Raw genomic sequence first — 18,454 nt, forward strand, 5'->3', positions numbered from 1 at the left:
GTCTGTTTCACATTTGCTTAACATTTGCTGTAGCTGCTGGCCTAATACCACATTTAAAAAAACTAATATTCAGTATATATGTGTGTGTATGTATATATATATTAGGGCTGTCAATCGATTAACAATTTTAATCAAATTAATTACATGTTGTCCCGAATAATCACAAATAAGCGCATTTAATCGCATGTACAAATATTTGGTGAGAGAGCCCTCAAATAAATATAATTCAATATATAATGATTAAATAATGATACATAGTTATCTTTAAATATATATATATATATATATATATATATATATATATATATATATATATATATATAAAATAAAAAATATTCAGATAATTAAAATGCATTACATTTTTGTTGCAGAAGAGTTAATCATTGATAAGACAATACAAAAAAACGTATTGTTTACTACAATATGACTTATTGATCATAAGTCAGTCATTGGCACACAGTTCACAGCAATCCATTTCGCAATTGAATTTGTCAGTTCGAGATTTATTATGAGGGCTTGTTTAAGGACACTTACGTCAGACATGCTTGAGTAGCGTGCGTTGCGTCATAAACATAAAATGTTTAGTTCACTGTTTCAAGTTAAATATTAATACTCAATCTTTAAACACATCTTGAGATCCCTTTGTTCGCATTGCTCCAAGTGTTTTGAATGCAAGAACGTTACGCATGTCTGTGTTGTTCTGCCTACTGAAGTGTTTTCTTCACTGTATAAACTGCATGTTGCTCATACAGCTGAAATTTCACTTACTGCCCTCTGGAGTAAACAGGTGGTACTACAAGCTTGCTTTTCTCAGGAATCTTCCTAATTATGGTCCGGGGGCATTGCGATTATTTGCGTAATTTTTTGTAAATTTAATCGCACTGAATTAATACGTTAAATCGAAAGCCCTAGTTGAAATACATACACTGACTGTGCAAAGGGGTTCAGTGGTATGTGTGTTTGCATCAGAACATAATTTTGGCCTGAATGAGATTGGTGTGCAGGGTTTGCTGTGCGCTGAATATTTTTCAACGGAGGGCCAACCAAAATATCGGTCCGACAAAGTAAATTTAATTGCATTCATCTCACGTTTGAGGCTTAAATGTGTTATGCTAAATGCACTTCACATCTGGAGCACACAGTGTAATTGAAGCCTTGTTTTGCGTGAGTGTCAAGTAAACCACACCAGGTGGTGTGCTCTTATATACACATGGTGCTCGAGATCAAGTGGATCACTTGCACGATTCACTGGACGACATGTCACAGACTGGAAAACCTGAATTATTTAATGAATTTTCCACATACCATTTTTGACCCAGGAAAACCCCTCAATGTGCACAGAATGAGGGATGTGGTCCACTTTTGCGAAGGACTGGACCCATTCTTTTCCCTGTCACCCCTGGGAACATGTGTTGTGTCATGTGCCAGGCCTTTTCACTTTCATAGGTCCACAGTGGAAATAATGTGTAATAGCACCCTAATGGATTGTGTTATGCTCAGTGGGGTTCTGCTGGTGCTAAGCTGCCACTGCTTTGTAAAGGTGTCGATTGGCCTTTTCCCAGTGCTGTCAAATGTCAGCTTCTAAGGGCAGGAGCCAAGCTGGTAGTCATTGAGCTCGTTTGCATGGACACCAAAAAAGCTGTTTATTGTGAGAAATCTACATGAGGCTAAAAATGTGGTGGTAAATAAGCTGTTTCTCCACAGGAAAATAATTTCCCTGCAATGCTTGTGTAAATATCAAACTTGAAATCCAAGGGAGATGTTGCTATTTTATTCTCTGTTGCTCACTTTATTTCGAGATATTTTTTTATTGTTGTTGCTGTGTTCATTTCCTTAAGCATTTTCCTTTGCGACCTGCAGCAGAATTGCATTTCAATAGTGGGGTTTCCCTCTTACTTGAAATGCTGGGATTCCCCCATTGTACTTGAGCGTATATACGCTGACATGAGGAACAGTAGTTGATATTTGAAATTGTTGTGTATAAATGGGTATATTTTATAGTTTATGTGCTTTTTCATTTTCCCAATGAACTGCCAGAAATGTTGCATTCTTTCAGCTGTGTTTATTTGTTGCTATGATGTATGGCTCCATCCTATGCGTACTCTTTAAAAACATGGCCACATAAATTGCGTTCTCCTGGAGAAACCTGGGTGTGTTAAAACGCTATCTCTTAAATGGCAAAACAGCATTATCTCCCAGCCTTGCCCAGCATGAGAGTTTATTCATACTACAGGTAGCTTCTAATACTCCAGGGAACTATTTGTTAAAATATTTATATAAATATTAATAAAAAAAAATCCAGTAAGTAAATTGAATTGAGAGGATCTCCTTGAGTTATGGTCTGTATTGTCTGGTCCTGAATAACATAACTCAGTCCAATGAATTAAGTTAATTTTATTTTATTGGATTTTTAAGGAATTTATAGAATCATCATTGGTGCACCCTCATAAAAATGTCACTATTGAAGCCATTTTGTTTTACTGAGCAGGAGGTGTGATGGCCATTTATGGCACTCGGCATGTAAAACCACCATTTTGGAATTCAGTATGTAAAACCCTCCTCATCTATCCAGTTGGATGACAATATAATAATTATATTCAGTGCTTATGTTTCATCTTCTAATTGTAATGGTCTGCTTGCTAAATTTAGGATGAAAACACCAGCTTAGCTAAAAATGTATGCAGAGTGGCAGTTTTATGCCCCTCCATGTATATTGAGTCATTACTAAGGCTGGGCTGTTTTTCCTCTCTACAGACACTTGTTTCCAGAATGTGCCGATTGTTGACAATACAACACTAGGGATTGGTCGTAATTGATTGCTAGTCGATTATTCATCCAACAGTCAACTAGTTGATTAGTCAGGTCATCTAGTTTATCTAGATATATTTCAGTTTTTAGCTGTGGTGCTTGAATTAGCTTGGTTACAGCATAATGTCCTTAAGATTTTAGACAGTTTATATGATTAAAAAAAAGAATAAAATTAAATTAAGATTTACGCATTTCAATTGCATAACATTTTCCATACACAGAGCCATTTGGGTTGTTTTGTTTTTTTGAGTGTCCCATCTTGGACATTCCATTTTGAAGACCGCACATCAAGTTAAAAATAGTCTAGAGACTATTTTTTATTTTTTTATTACCAATAATGATTGTTTTTGTTTAAATGTCCAATAATTGACATGCAGAACCGATATTTAGTCTTTTTTTTGTTTGTTTGTTTTGTTTTGTTTTTTGCACAGTGATAGCTAGAAATAATTTTACTACAACAATAAAAACATAGTAGCACAAGTTTTGCATGAGTGGATTTAATTAAAAGATCTGGCTGCATACGGTGACCAAATAAACATGTTAACATTATGTAACATAAAAAGTCACTTTACCTGTGAAAACTGCTGTTTCCTGCTGAGCGCACAGTAGTGAAATGCCGTTTTAGGTGCTTGAGCACTATTCTTTATACAAACATTGGTAAAAAAGATACTCAAGAATCAGATACATTTCTAGAGGGGCGTCTACAAAAAAAAATGTTTTGCTTCAAAAACAGTTCAACAGATAGCAATAGAATGGAGGGTCCATTCCATTGCCATCTGTTGAGCTGTTTTTGAAGCAAGAACGTTTTTTTGTAGACGCCCCTCTAGAAACGTATCCGATTAAGGTCAGGTGTATTCAAAACCAGCCTTATTATTGTTCCTTAAGATAGATTTGTTGATTAGGCAACTAACCAAGTAGTTTTGTATATCCCTATACTGCACAAACTTGCCATGACTCACACAGCCATTTATCCTCAAAAGATGGTTGATTAGTCAGGGTTGGATGTTGATGATGTACAACACCATTTAGAGCATCAACCACACTATAGCCAGTCTATTTTTTATTCGCCTAGCAATGGAGACAACCCTTGGTTGGCAGGCACACATAATAGATTATTTATGTCTTGAGGGATATTCTAGTAGTCTGCCACACTTGTCAGATTGTCAGTTTCGTGGTTTTAAATAGATCTAAATTCTGTCGTATTTTACTCACATGTCACTCCAGACCTGTATGACTTTCTTCGTGGCAAAGTTGTTGGTTGCTGTTTTCCATGCAATTTCAACGAATGGTACTGAAGCTTTAAAGCTTCAGAAGTGAATCAAAAGTTTGGAACCACATGGGTGAGGAAATACAGACAGAATCTTCATTGTTTTATGATATCTGGGTTTGCCTCCGTGCAGTTTGCTAATGAGTGTTTGGTATGTGAGGAGCATTAAAGAGGTCATATCATAAGGAATCAAATTTCCCTTGATCTTTTGAGATAAAAGGGCTTGATGCACTATGAAAACATGCTGTTTCAGAACTCAAAACTTGACAATACTTTTCATTGAAATGTGAAAATAAGCTGCAAAAAAGGTAGGAACTTGTGCAACAATGATGTCACACAGATAAATGCATCAACACTGTTTATGCTTGCACATCAACGATGGCTATAAACTTGACCCACCCAGTCATGGCGAGTTAAAGAAAGTCTGAAATTCAAATGGCAAGCTCCAATTGCAGCACCTACAAAGCAGGAATCTTAAGGTCTTAAAATAAATGTTTTGTTTTTGTTTTGTTTTTTTTGCAGATAGTCAATTGTCTTTATAAAGTAGTTCTTGGTACATTTTGTGTATACCACTTAACTGCGTCAAAGTTATACAAAACCTCTTCTACACAACCTCTCTTCTACAGTGTGACTCTTAAACCTAGAAGAAAATCCAAATCAGTAGAAATCTCAGTTCCCTACTTCAACTGTAATCAAGGAAATGTTTCATCATGCTGCAGCAATGAGACACTTCAACTAAGGTCACCTCGCCGTGATTCAATTTCTTCCAACCCACCCTTGATCTTTCTCTACATGAGAAATGGTGTATTAATTAGATGCTGGGGAAATGGGAGAGTGATGCCGTCGTAACAAAGTAAACAAATAAGCTTAGGTGAAATCGTCAGTATTTATTACGCGCCTGTGTCTGTTGATAGGGAGAAATGTAATTATACTTGGGAGTGAACCAGACTGCGGATATGCATCCCTAAAGCTATCTGATGTGATTGTTTGCTTTTAATCAGTTTAGGTTAGGCTTTTTTTCACTGGCTATACAGTCTGTTAATACTGTGAGGACGACCAGCTGGGACGAAATGTACAGGAACCGTTTGTTGCCTTTGCTTTAGTGGCCGACACTTGTGGTACCCTTGGAAAGGGCAAATGTGATTTCCCTTGGGAGTGCTGTTCTATTCCCGGTCGACAATCTGATCCTGAAGGATGTAGGGCCAATGCTCAGATTATAGACTCAGTAACATTTACTCTTGCTTGGTGAAATTCCATGGTCGAAATATAGTCATATCAGTGGGAATCAGGAATTTTGCCTGATGGAATTCCCATGGCAAAGAATTTACCTACATTAATTTTGGCAAACTTTGTCGTGCAAATTTGTAGCGTTGACCAACAGGAAGTTGCTTGGTTTGGCAGTGACCTCTGTGTGGGCAATGCTTTGTACATAGCAAAACTGAATATTCAAAATAGGCGAGGAAATAATTTTAGCAGTGAGTTTCTTTATATATTCACTCTTAAGAGTAAAGTAAGGCATAAAAAAGGTTTCTCTGCAAGCAGTTAGGGTGTTTCACATTTGGCCACACCTTCTTTCCATGCAAAATCTTGCAATACAAAGGTCGAGGCTTTTCACATCCTGCTAATTGGCTAAAGCTGAAGTTTCGTCTGGTCTAAAAGATAAATCAAAAACAAAGTTGCCTTAACATTCGCACTGCAAGATATTTTTTAATATTGGGAGGATCAGGGTTATGGCTTGCACTGCTGTGAAGCATGAATCATCCATTTTAATTGATCTTCCAGCAAAAGATGTTGTTTTTGTGGTTGATGAATACAGTTGAAAAGACTCCCACGGGACATAACGTTCAAGAGGTCAGCAGTGGTATGGCATGGAGCTTCTCTCTTGAGGATGCTGAATAATTAGAGAATGTTGTACCTTATACCATGATTCTCAGATGGAAGCTTTCAGCAAAAGCATTCCTGGTGTTCCAAGGCTTGTGCCAGAATGTCTTGGGTTTGAAGCATTCTTATTGATTGTTTTTTTAATGGTAATTTAATGGACAGTAGAGATGTTCAGTCAAGATGTCAATTTGTAGGCCAACCCAGAAGGCTAAAAATTACCTCAGGAATTTCGAATAGTTTTTTAGAAGAGCAGTTTTTGATTTATATTGTAAACTACGGTCTGTGGTTACCATTGCTTAATCTTGTGTGACCCAGCGTGGACATTGAATTTTGGGTTTGCTATGTGCAACTCATGATTTAAATTCATTTAAACCAACTGCTGTCAGTAAAGGTTTAAACTTAAGTGACAAAACAATGTGGCGCAAACCACGGCAGAGTTTATCTTTGGGAGAAACGTTAACAAATATACTTCTGGCAGGAGAACTAATTAACTTTTTACATCGAAACCTGTTTGAGAGAAAAGATTAGAATCTCAAGTTTCATCCGATATGCCATTTAATTTTTTTTTAGCAATTTATGAAACGTCACGCTGTTAAACACAGTGTACACTAATGTGTATTTCAGCAAACTTTTTTCTTAGATATCCTATATTTACTGTGCTTTATCACACTGAGAATCAATGGGTTCATCCAAAAGCTGAAAAATTGCTTTCAGTGGCTTTATATGGAGTTTGTATAAAAATAAGGTGCTTTTCAAATTGTTCTGAGACCAGTGCAGACAAACAGTACACTAAAGGTTAGGTCATTCACTTAATAAGGAGCCAGGGAGCATCCTATAGCTCTTTATGCAGCAGTGTAATCAGTCCAAACTTCCTATGAAAAATTCAGTTTCAGGCTGCAGATTATGTTTGGACCACTCACCATGTTTGGCAGACATGGGACAATGGTAATCAGCACAGTTGAAGTGAAATTAACCACGCCACAGATTTCATATTAGCCAACTATAATGCTAGTCATAGTGTAAGAAGTTGTTTAGGACATCTACTTTGTGCATGACACAAGTAATTTTTACAAGATCACAATTCCAGTGGGTCAGAAGTTTACATACACTAAGTTAACTGTGCCTTTAAGCAGCTTGGAAAATTCCAGAAAATGATGACACCACGCTTTTAGATAATTCGCTTCTGGTAGGAGGTGTACTGAATTAGAGGTGTACCTGTGGATGTATTTTAAGGCCTACCTTCAAACTCAATGCCTCTTTGCTAGACAACATGGGAAAATCAAAAGAAATCAGCCAAGACCTCTGAAAAAAATGTGGACCTCCACAAGTCTGGTTCATCCTTGGCAGCAATTTCCAAATGCCTGAAGGTAACCCTTTCTTCTGGACAAACAATAGAATGCAAGAATAAACACCATGGGACCACACAGCAATCATACCGCTCAGGAAGGACTCGCACTCTGTCTTCTAGAGATGAACATAGCTCATTCCAACCATGAAGCATGGGGGTGGCAGCATCATGTTGTGGGGTGCTTTGCTGCGGGAGGGACTGGTGCACTTAACAAAATAGATGGCATCATGAGGAAGGAAAATTATGTTGATATATTGAAGCAACATCTCAAGACATCAGCCAGAAAGTTTAAGCTCGGTCATAAATAGGTCTTCCAAATGGACAATGTCCCCACGAATACCTCCAAAGTTGTGTCAATATGGCTGTGGTGGCGGCGTAGTGTGCTAAAGCACATAACTGTTAATCAGAAGGTCGCTGGTTCGATTCCCACAGCCACCACCATTGTGTCCTTGAGCAAGGCACTTAACTCCAGGTTGCTCCGGGGGGAGTGTCCCTGTAATAAGTGCACTGTCTGCCAAATGCATAAAATGTAATAATGTAAAATTTAAATATTGTAGTTGCCATCACAAAGCCTTGACCTCAATCCGATTTGTGGGCAGAACTGAAAAAGCGTGCGCGAGCAAGGAGGCCTACAAACCTGACTCAGTTACACCAGTTCTGTCAGGAGGAATGGGCCAAAATTCCAGAAACTTATTGTGAGAAACTTGTGGAAGGATACTCTAAATATTTGACACAAGTTAAACAATTTAAAGGCAATGCTACCAAATATTAACAAAGCAAACTTCTGACCCATTGTGAATGTGATGAAAGAAATAAAAGCTGAAATAAATCATTCTCTCTACAATTATTCTGACATTTCACATTCTTAAAATAAAGTAGTGATCCTGACTGAACTAAGACTGGGAATGATTTCTACGATTAAATGTCAGGAATTGTGAATAACTGAGTTTAAATGTATTTGGTTAAGGTGTATGTAAACTTCTGACTTCAACTGTAGATTCAGAATGGAAAATGCACATAGCAGTCACACTCTGGTCTCAGAAGGTTAAAGAGACTTTAATGATCACTCCTACATAAATTACACCTCATTTCCAAACGTGAATTTTGAAACTGCTTTATTTTTTTTTCAAAAACACTATTGTAAAAACCTATTGGAAATGGCTTGGAAATGCTAATTCTCTCCTGGGTTTTAGTATTACAAACTGAACAGCTCTTTTGGGAAATATCTTTTTGATCTCATCTGACTCTGCAATGATGCAAAGTGTCTTTTATTACCATTAGATGGCACTCAGCATCAGACCGTAATAGATTGAGATCAGACTGCTGAGGATCAGAGGCTGTCACAGAGAATGCACATCTGTCACTCTGGTTTCACTGTTGCAACCATTGAAACTATGCTGGATTAATTACTGTAATGATGGATCTATATGCCAGCATGTTTGATCAGGTGTCCATTATTTTCACCTGTGTATGCAGGTGAAATGCAGGGATTTAAAGATTTGGAAAGTCTTTGTGTGCTGATTTGTAAATAATTGTGACCTTCATGTGTCCATGCAAATCAGCCATTTTTGGCACATTTCATATCCCATCTGTGGCTTGTGATCTTAGCATTTTCATGGGACTGTCATAGCAAGAGATTTCAGTCATATCAAGCTAGTTAAATGTTGGATGACTTTAATATGTCACACATTTTTAAATGTTAAGGGCTCATATGGACTATAATTAGTGTATTGAACAGAGGGCTGCACATGGACTGTGTGAGCATTCTGTGCTGACAAATAAATTAATGTCATGCACACTGTGTCATCGTCACATGCACATGCCATTGACTGTGCAAAAAGACTATCATAAAGCAGTTGTAGTGTGCATGCGTTGAATGTGTCTGTATCGGTTAGTGGTCAGTATACTAAGATGGAAATAGCCAAGTATACCCAGCGTTGGAGAGTAATGAAATACATGTAATGGGAATACGTATTTAAAATACAAAGTATAAGTAACTGTATTCCACTACAGTTACAATTTAAATAATTGGTATTTAGAATACTGTTACATTCAAAAAGTAATTTGATTACTGAAGAGATTAATATTGTCTTTTGTTTCATTTAATATTTAGTCCTTTCAGATGGAAAACATTTATACATATAAATTATGTGATCCAAAGTGCATTTGAACAGTGGTGAAACACTTTCTTATGATGTGTTACATTCATACGAGCAGACAGAGAAGTAAGTTTGGAGTACAAGAAATAGAATGGTAAATGGTCTGCACTTATATAGCACTTTTTCTTTAACCTTAGAGGTTACCAAAGCGCTTTACACCGTGTCCCAATCACCCATTCACACTCATACACCAATGGCAGCAGAGCTGCCATGCAAGGCGCTAGTCTGCGCTAGTCTGCCAAGGCGCTAGTCTAGCAACTTGGGGTTCAGTGTCTTGCCCAAGGACACTTCGGCATGTGAAGTCGTGTGGGCCGGGAATCGAACCGCCAACCCTGCGATTGGCAGCCGACCCGCTCTACCATCTAAGCTTAAATGCTATTTCTATCCATTTTACATGCACATGTAACCAGGCACATATTTTTATCAATAAAATTCACATTGGATCATCATAATTTTTTTTCTAGTAAGAACTTTGATATTAGGGAAAAAAAAAATATTCTTGATAATGCTTTTTTTATTGTTTTTCTGTAAAAATATAAAAAATCCTTAAAACAAGATCAATTTGATATATCTTGTTTTAGAAACATCACTGCATAAGATATTTAGGTTTTTCAGAGAATGTATTTTTAACATGTGAGTTTATATAGTCAAAACAAGTGAAAAAAATCTACCAGTGCTGAAGAAGTAATCCAAAGTATTTAGAATCTGTTACTGACCTTGAGTAATCTAACGGAATACGTTACAAATTATATTTTACATCATGTATTCTGTAATCTGTAGTGGAATACATTTAAAAAGTAACCCTTCCAATCCTGAGTATACCCTAGCCTTAATATGTGGTGCTTTGGCCTACTGGTTAGTAGGGCTGCGTTTACCAGTACCATTAGCACTTAACCGACAATTCATCAATGAAAAAAAGATGAGGAAAATGTTTGTCGACAATTTTTACTGCCAATGTTGTCGATAACGTCAACTAATCATTTCAGCCCTGCTGGTTAGCACACATGCTCCAGACGTATTAAGGTGCTCATGCGGGAGGGTTCAAATTTGACCAGTGTCATCCCTGATCCTGTTCCTCCTTACTCTCCCGATAATTTCCTGTTAACTATCTACATCCACTCCCAATAAAATATTAAAATCACAAAAATAAATAAAATCGTATTTAAGAGCATCATCTTCATATTTTTGAGGTTGTGCTATGTAGGTTGGTGGCTTTCCTTGTTTAAATAACGAGAAAGGGGGCACAAGGGAACAAGTGATAGAGATCAGTGGTTCCCCAATGTGTGTTCTGATCAGCAGCAGGGTAAACACAGGCAGCTGTCCGAACATGGAAAACTTGCACTTCATACAGGAATCCCTTTTTCATTGCATGAGCATCATGCCAACATGCTTTCTTAGGACTTGTCTCCCTTCATCTTGAGTTTGAGTTGCACAGATCTGTCATAACCAACAGATCAATAGGTTACTGATCAGACATATTTCAATTATTAACTTGTAACTCTCCAACTTCACCTTCATGGTGGCAAAACAAGTCAAATAATTTGTCTTAATACATCTTTTAAATTGACGGCCACATGTTTTATTTCACCTTACACCTTTGCCCCAAATTGGCAATCCAGAATGCACACAGTAACCTTTTTAGATCACTCTTACCCTGGTTATGACCCCAATGCATCCCAGTAAACCAGCAGTCCAACACTCATTAGCCATTTTCCACTATCGGGCCAGGGCTATCAACTGCTCAGCCTGGGCAAAAAGCCTCGGACCTCAAGCCACAAGACCAAAATCTATCAACATTCCCACCACGTGACCAATAGCCTAGCAGATTTGCCCTAAAACCCGCCCTTAATACTCCACCCTGGTGCCAAAGTCACACATCCCGCCCATTTCATAAGCAAGAAGGAAACTCAAGCTGAGATAGACTGTGGAGACTAGCTAGCCCTCGTAATGAACACTAATTTGTACTGTGCCTGCAATTGTTTTTCCACATTATTCCCAAACCTGTACTGTTGTATGCTGGATACACAACTAGGCAAGTTTGGTGACAAGATAATTAATCATGTCTTTGTTCAGCAGACACCATGTCAATCTGACGTTGCACATTTTTATCAGCCAAAATTTTCAAAAGGGCCCTGATTTTGTCTACTGACCATTACTTATGGTTGTCCATTCTCCGTTGATCTGTTGAGGTTAGCTGGTAGCTGAATATAGAAGATTGGGAAATGGGTATTTTGGTGCTGAAACCTCTGACCTGACTTTGAGAAACTTTGCCTTTGACATTGACCCCAATGACTTGACATTTTCCTTGTTTGGCCCAAGGTTAATCGGCGGGACATTGGCCCTGAGGAAGCCTCGACGAAGGGCTGGAACTGAAAGTGGGAACACAAATGGCTCTGGTAAGCACTAGCACGCCCGCATTTGGCTGATAATGGAAACGTGTCTATTTATAAGCAAAAACTTTTACCCCACCTCCCCTTCAACACTTTTTGTAAATTTTCCTCTGGTGCATATCAGTCCGTCACTGTCTTAGACTTCACTCATTTTCACCGTGCACTAGAAGTCAGGAAAGGCTCCCGTGGCACCGGACAGTCTAATCTAAGAAGTAATGTGATGGAAGCAACCCTGGAACTGACAGCTCCTATAACAAGAGCAGTCACTCACTCATATGCAAGTGGCTCTATCTCAGCATCAATATGATGGACAACAACCTTAACTAAGGTTAAGCTCTTGTCATCTAATGACACTGTGTCTATATAAGCTGTTTCTCCCATAGACAGTGCGATAACTTTCTCTATTCTAAAACCTAGTGAGCTGCTTATGAATACATATTTTATGGCACCATAAGCCTAGCATGCATGACTCAAGCTAGTTGCCTTTGACGTTTTGTGTAGACAACTAGTCAACAACTGTTCTTCGACCTACCCATGACTGGTCGTATAATGTGTGTACTTCTACAAAAACACTCTAACTAGTTATGCTACACTAAGCTGTTTGAAATCTGGCCGACAAATCGTAAGAAGAGTGACTCATGAATTTTTTTTCCCCCTTCAGTGCAATTTATGCGAAAAATTGCCGCAAGCCCCTCTTTCATGTTGTTTGTTGACATTGAAGAATAAACTAATAAACTCTCCCACTGCTACATGATTGAGTATGTAAATGAATTCCAGGATCGTAGCTTCAGTTGGGTATTAATGGTTTTGTTGTTGATGCTCTCAGTCTGTTATCAGTCATGTACGTGCACACCAACACAACCGAAAATAAAAGGCTGTCAGTTGTTAAGTGTGTGCTGGGCGCAAATGTTGGTCCAAAAACAGGCCATTTTTAACTACTGCTATGCTGCTCCTAAGATACCTTATTTTTGCCAAATTCTAATTCACCATAGCATGTATTCTTTATGGGGAATGGATTGCACCTTGCTTTGTGAAAATTATACTGTGACGAAGAGGAGGGTGGGCCACGCCCTCTTCTGGCTCATTTGGAATTACTCATTTGGAATGCTCAACATAGACAGCAACATGTGTGTTGCACACAAATAGCGCTCCTCAAGGCATACTTGACTCACAATTAATTTAGTTTGGAGTTAGCATGTTGCTAAGCTAACAAACATCTTGTCAGGCACAAAGCAGTGCACCTTTCTGATATTGGTGTGACAATGTATTAACAAATTAATAGATAGCAAACACAAATATTGGGTAAAATAGTACATTTTAATTAGATTGAACTGTTTGTATGTGTGACGAGGAGGAGGGCGCTGGCTGTGCCTCATCATGGCTCAGTTACGCCCTCCTCCTCGTCACACATACAAGCAGTTCAATCTAATTAAAATTTACTATTTTACCAATATTTGTGTACGCTATTTGCTTAATACAGCGCCACACCGATTTCAGAAAGGTGCACTGCTTTGTGCCTGACAAGTTGTTTGTTAGCTTAGCAACATGCTAACACCAAACTCTATCTAAATTAATTGTGAGTCAAGTATCCCTTGAGGAACGCTATTTGTGTGCCACACACATGTTGCTGCCTATGTGGACCATTCCAAATGAGTCATTTATGAGGTTCCATATATTAGCATACTGCCTTAGAAGGCAGCTGCCTATGTAGCCAATAGGCAGTGACGCAGAATATACTATTAGCATTACACAATCTGCTTGCTTCCTCCAGCACACACTCAAAATCTCTTGTATGTTTTACAGCTCAAGAGCAGCATGCAGAATCTGAACATCCACATCAGCCATGATGCCAATGAGTAAGTGCTGCTACACCCCACAGTCTCTCTCACCTCTTACACTTGACCTTTGATGATTTATCCATCATTTTGACACTTTTAAGTGACCCTATACATATAGGAACAGTCCACATGAGGCAACTTGGATTTAAGTGTCTTGCTATCACAATGGTGATCTTATCATCCCTTGTGGGGTTCAAACCCATAACCTACAAGTTGCCAGCCTAGATCTTGAACCATTCGCTTTACTCTTGTTGCTTAGTAAATAAAAGCTTCATTAAAGTGAAACTGATCTCATATAAGTGCAGATGTCCAGTTCCCATCCTTAAAGCACATGATGAGTAAACTGGTGAGTAAAAGGAACACTTTGAGTTCTCTAGAGACTTAGAAAGCTGCACCTGTGTCCGGGAAATGTTTTACGCTTTGTTCTGGGACATCAGAGTGGCTAGGCAGCATTCATTATCCTATACGGAAGACCCTGGAGGATTTGAAAGAAGCAGAAAGTCCCTCAAATGAGAAGAGTGGCATTTTGTGTTGAAATGTCAGTGCTGCACATCCTGTATGTAATTTACTAAATCCAGAGTCACCCAGAATGGACAACGAGTAAACATCAGAACTTGTTTTATCATCCCTTAATATGTGTTTGCTTTGGAAACCAACTGTTTTAAAATGGTTAAGATGAAATTTGACATTATCTCCCAAATAAATTGCATCAGTAAGGTACTGTCATCATCCCCATTTTAAAAAATGTTTTATTAAACAAACTCTCCAAATGTTCAATCCATACACCAGCATCTGGTCTTCAATACCATCACTTCATTCCACAGTTTGCAGTGCTTTACCCACAGCTGGCTTATACCACGCCATTGAAATATCTTCCAGGCTAGGTCTGCTTGCTTCAGATGACCATTATCTCAGTGACCTTCCCCCAAAAGTTGCCAGGACACGATTAAAAACCACTTACAATGGGCCTCACTTTTGCGCACTTATACTTCTCTATCGCTGCCTCTGAAAGGCGATAGCCTCATCAGAACTCGCTATGACATCAGGAATCACATTAACAGAAGCTGGGGTGACGAAAAGGGAACCCCCCTTGTCCAAGACTAAGTGCTCATGGCTAGACAGATAGCCGCCACAGATATCATCAGGTTTAGCTGGAAAAAAAAGAGACTACTGTCCAGTTCATCTTAAGACCAAGTGACAGGCTGTACAGAATTTCTTCATGACAATATACCACTCTTCAAGTGTCAGCCATACTTCCAAGTTGTTAAATGAAAAACGAAGCCTTCAAGCTGATCTAGTAAGACAAATTTACATCTAGCCCTTCAGTGTGAAGTTTGGTCATAGGATCTATTTAATGACATCACGTTTGAGTAGTTTCCATATTGAATTGAGGGTGATGCCCAGTGATTATATGATTGTTTGACATTTTGAATAGACTACACTGTGATCCCTAAGAGAGAAATGTATTGACGTCCAGACTTAACGCGTTCTTTCCTTTAAAAGCGAAAACGGCTTCTTCACGAGATGCAGAAAAAAACAATTAGATTTGGCCCAACAAGTGACGCACCAAAGTGAAAATTCTTGGCCGTGAATGGAAACCAAAAATTCTAGACACACTGGGCCAAAAACAGAGCAGTGCTCATTTACTGAATGCGCTGCGCATGCAAACTGCATATTTACTTATTAAACGCAGCCTTGCGATTCACTCTGTTTCCACTCCTACACTCTGGCAAAGACTGAACTGTAGTTTTCACACCCATGTATTCAAGGGTCCCTCAAATTGTCTAATTAGAGCCTGAACAGACCCTCATTAATGAAGAGACTTAAATAAATGATGAAATTTAAGAGGGTGGCAGCAACTCTCTCATGACAAATGACCTAAAGCCTTTCTGAAGCAAAATTTCCACCCATCAAGATATGATTTCCAACACAATGTTAAGCAGGTCTCTAAAGCAGATAATCTGTTAGCAGCTGTGGATACTTTCTAGACACATTCAGTACTCTGTATGCTACCAATAAGAGTTAATTCAAAGCCTTTAAAGTCCAGACTATCATCTACAACAGAGATGATACCAACAAAGTAAAGCCTCCTTCAACAGTAGTTGCTGCCACCAGCCCTGCGGACTACGGACATTATGGTCCATAGAGAGTTCGCTATCCTGACAAAATTCTCTGTCGGATAAAACCCTTTATCGCTTTTACATTTGACTGATTAAGTATTACCATTTAAAAAAAATGATAACTTGCAAAACTACTTTTTGGTATTGTATTTACAAGCATGTTAAATACAGCCTCTTTTTCTGACATTGGCTTTGGAATATGGATGCAAATCGTAAGGAATTTAACGAGTTTGAAAATTCCTTTTCCTTAATTATTCGATATACGAATCTTTTTAAAATAAAATGTTTACTTTATCTATTCATGACTGATTCATTGCTAAGAACTGACTCAGAAGTATTTTTTTTTTCTCGACTCAAATTGCACTTGTCGCTCATTAATTGAAAAGACCTGACTCAAAAGAAGTGTTTGTTTTCAAATTTGTTTGGACATTGTTAGCGGGAAATGCTATCAGAGGACTTTAGTATGCCATTCAGTTTAACTGAACCAAGTTTCTTGAAAATAATGTAGATTTATTTCTCCCTTCTTTCCTTTCTTTCAATATTCAACCGGATGTAGAGTGGTACGATATAATGTTTTCAGGCAGAATAAGCACACACATTACTCTTAGACGCTCGCTTAACCTCACTTGCCTTCTAAGATGTGGGTGATTGCCACAAAACATCAATACAATTTTGTAGTCATATTTAACCCATATACTTTATACATATACACTCACTGAGCACTTTATTAGGAACACCTGTACACCTACTTATTTATGTTATTAACTAATCAGCCAATCGTGTGGAAGACAATCATGCAGATATGGGTCAGGAGCTTCATTTTATGTTCACATCAACCATCAGAATGGGGAAAATGTGATCTCAATGATTTAAAACGTGGAAAGGTTGTTGATGCAAGACGGTTTGAGTATTCCTGTAACTGCTGATTTCCTAGGATTTTCACACACAATAGTCTCTAGCGTTTAACCACAATGGTGCCAAAAAACATCCAGCGAGCATCAGTTCTGTGGATGGAAATGCAGAGAATGGCCAGACTGGTTCGAGCTGACAAAGGCTACGGTAACTCTGATAACCACTCTGTACAATTGTAGTAAGCAGAATAGCATCTCAGAATGCACAACACGTCGAACCTTGAGGCGGATTGGCTACAGCAGCAGAAGACCTTGTCGGACACTTTATTAGGTCCATAGTGTTCCAAATAAAGTGCTCAGCTATTGTATGTACAGTATATTGAGTATGGAAAATGAATCTTTTTGTTACATTGCAATAATGAGAATTGTGGGGTAAAATGCATGTGACTGTAATGCATAATGAAAATAATATAACAATGTAAAAAAAAATCTGAATTGCCATAAAATAGGTTTCTTTTTCTATATGCAATATATACTTCATTTGTTTCTTTTGATTTTGGAGTAAAAAATTGCAAGGACATTTTCTTGACCCATACTGGATTTCCTCAAAACTACTCAGGCTTTGAGCAATAAGTCTCTTCTTTGTTTGTGAGGAATAATAATTGTACATATGGACAGTGCCATAATCTTTCAAATAAAACATCACATCTTTTAAATAAAGAAATAATTAATTTAGAAAAGCTGACATTTGTGAAGAAAGCTACTTAAGTCCATTGGAATTAAGACTTAAATGCATTTGAATACACCAGATAAGGGCAAATTAGTACTTCAGTCATTAGACGTCGTACTGCACCAGTATAATTAGTTCAATATCTTTGTGATATTTACTTTAATTAATTAGAAAACTATTCTAAGGTTCATTTATGTGTCCCCAATGCTAAATCAGGACGTGGATAAAATGTTTTCAGGCAGAATAAGCACACACATTACTCTTACACAGTCTAGTAGGTGCACTAAGGTCATGCGTGTCTCCGTCTTGGATGATAATTAAGAGTGACCTAACTGTTCAGTGATGTATAGCTCCAGACGCTACAGGTGTAGGTATGGCCGTTGTGGATATGGTTATGCTGGCCTTAATTACTCCTCTATGTGTGTGTGAGAGAGAGAATGAGAATGAGGTGCACTTCATACCAAGACAGCCTTTCCTCCTTTTCTTGTGCCTTATTTAGGAAACCAGACAGTGTGAAGCAGAAGAATGCCTTCCCTCCTAATTTCATCCACTCACTGGACTCCACTCACATGATGATGACATTGCTGCATTTCTATAGGTGATGAACCAACTATTGTCTTAAATCACTATGAACCAGGTGTGTAAGAAACAGAGAGAGTACACCATATGTTCAATAACTAACCCTGTCAGCACAGGTTATTTCAGTATTGAATCGCCATTCCTATCATCCTCTTAATGAAAGCCGTTTTTGGAAAGTTACCATGAAACAGACTAATCTTTAAATATAAAAATGCTTTAAGGTTTAACCTTTTATTTTATTTGTTGAGGTGAATTGGTCAGCAACAAGATCAAATAGGCTGTGGCATTCAAGCGATGATTGATTGGTATTAACAGACCCAAAGTGTGCCAAGAAAACATTCCCCACACCATTGCACCACAGCCACCAACCTGGACTGTTGACACAAGGATGGATGGTACCATGCTGTTGGCATCAAATTCTAATCCCTACCATCTGTGTGCCTCAGTAGAAATTGAGATTCATCAGACCAGGCTACATTTTTC

The 18,454-nt window shown here is 38.2% G+C and overlaps 1 protein-coding gene across 1 annotated transcript in view; it reads left to right on the top strand.

Annotated features, from left to right (window-relative positions):
- The window catches only part of LOC127640994 (DNA-directed RNA polymerase, mitochondrial-like), a 50,637-nt gene that overhangs the window by 26,510 nt on the left and 5,673 nt on the right, over positions 1-18,454 (top strand). The window contains 2 exon segments of the mRNA XM_052123731.1: positions 13,657-13,709; positions 17,892-17,990. Coding sequence (XP_051979691.1) covers positions 13,657-13,709; positions 17,892-17,990 — 152 coding nt within the window.

This window comes from Xyrauchen texanus, chromosome 50 (genome assembly GCF_025860055.1).
Source record: "Xyrauchen texanus isolate HMW12.3.18 chromosome 50, RBS_HiC_50CHRs, whole genome shotgun sequence".
Lineage (NCBI taxonomy): Eukaryota > Metazoa > Chordata > Actinopteri > Cypriniformes > Catostomidae > Xyrauchen > Xyrauchen texanus.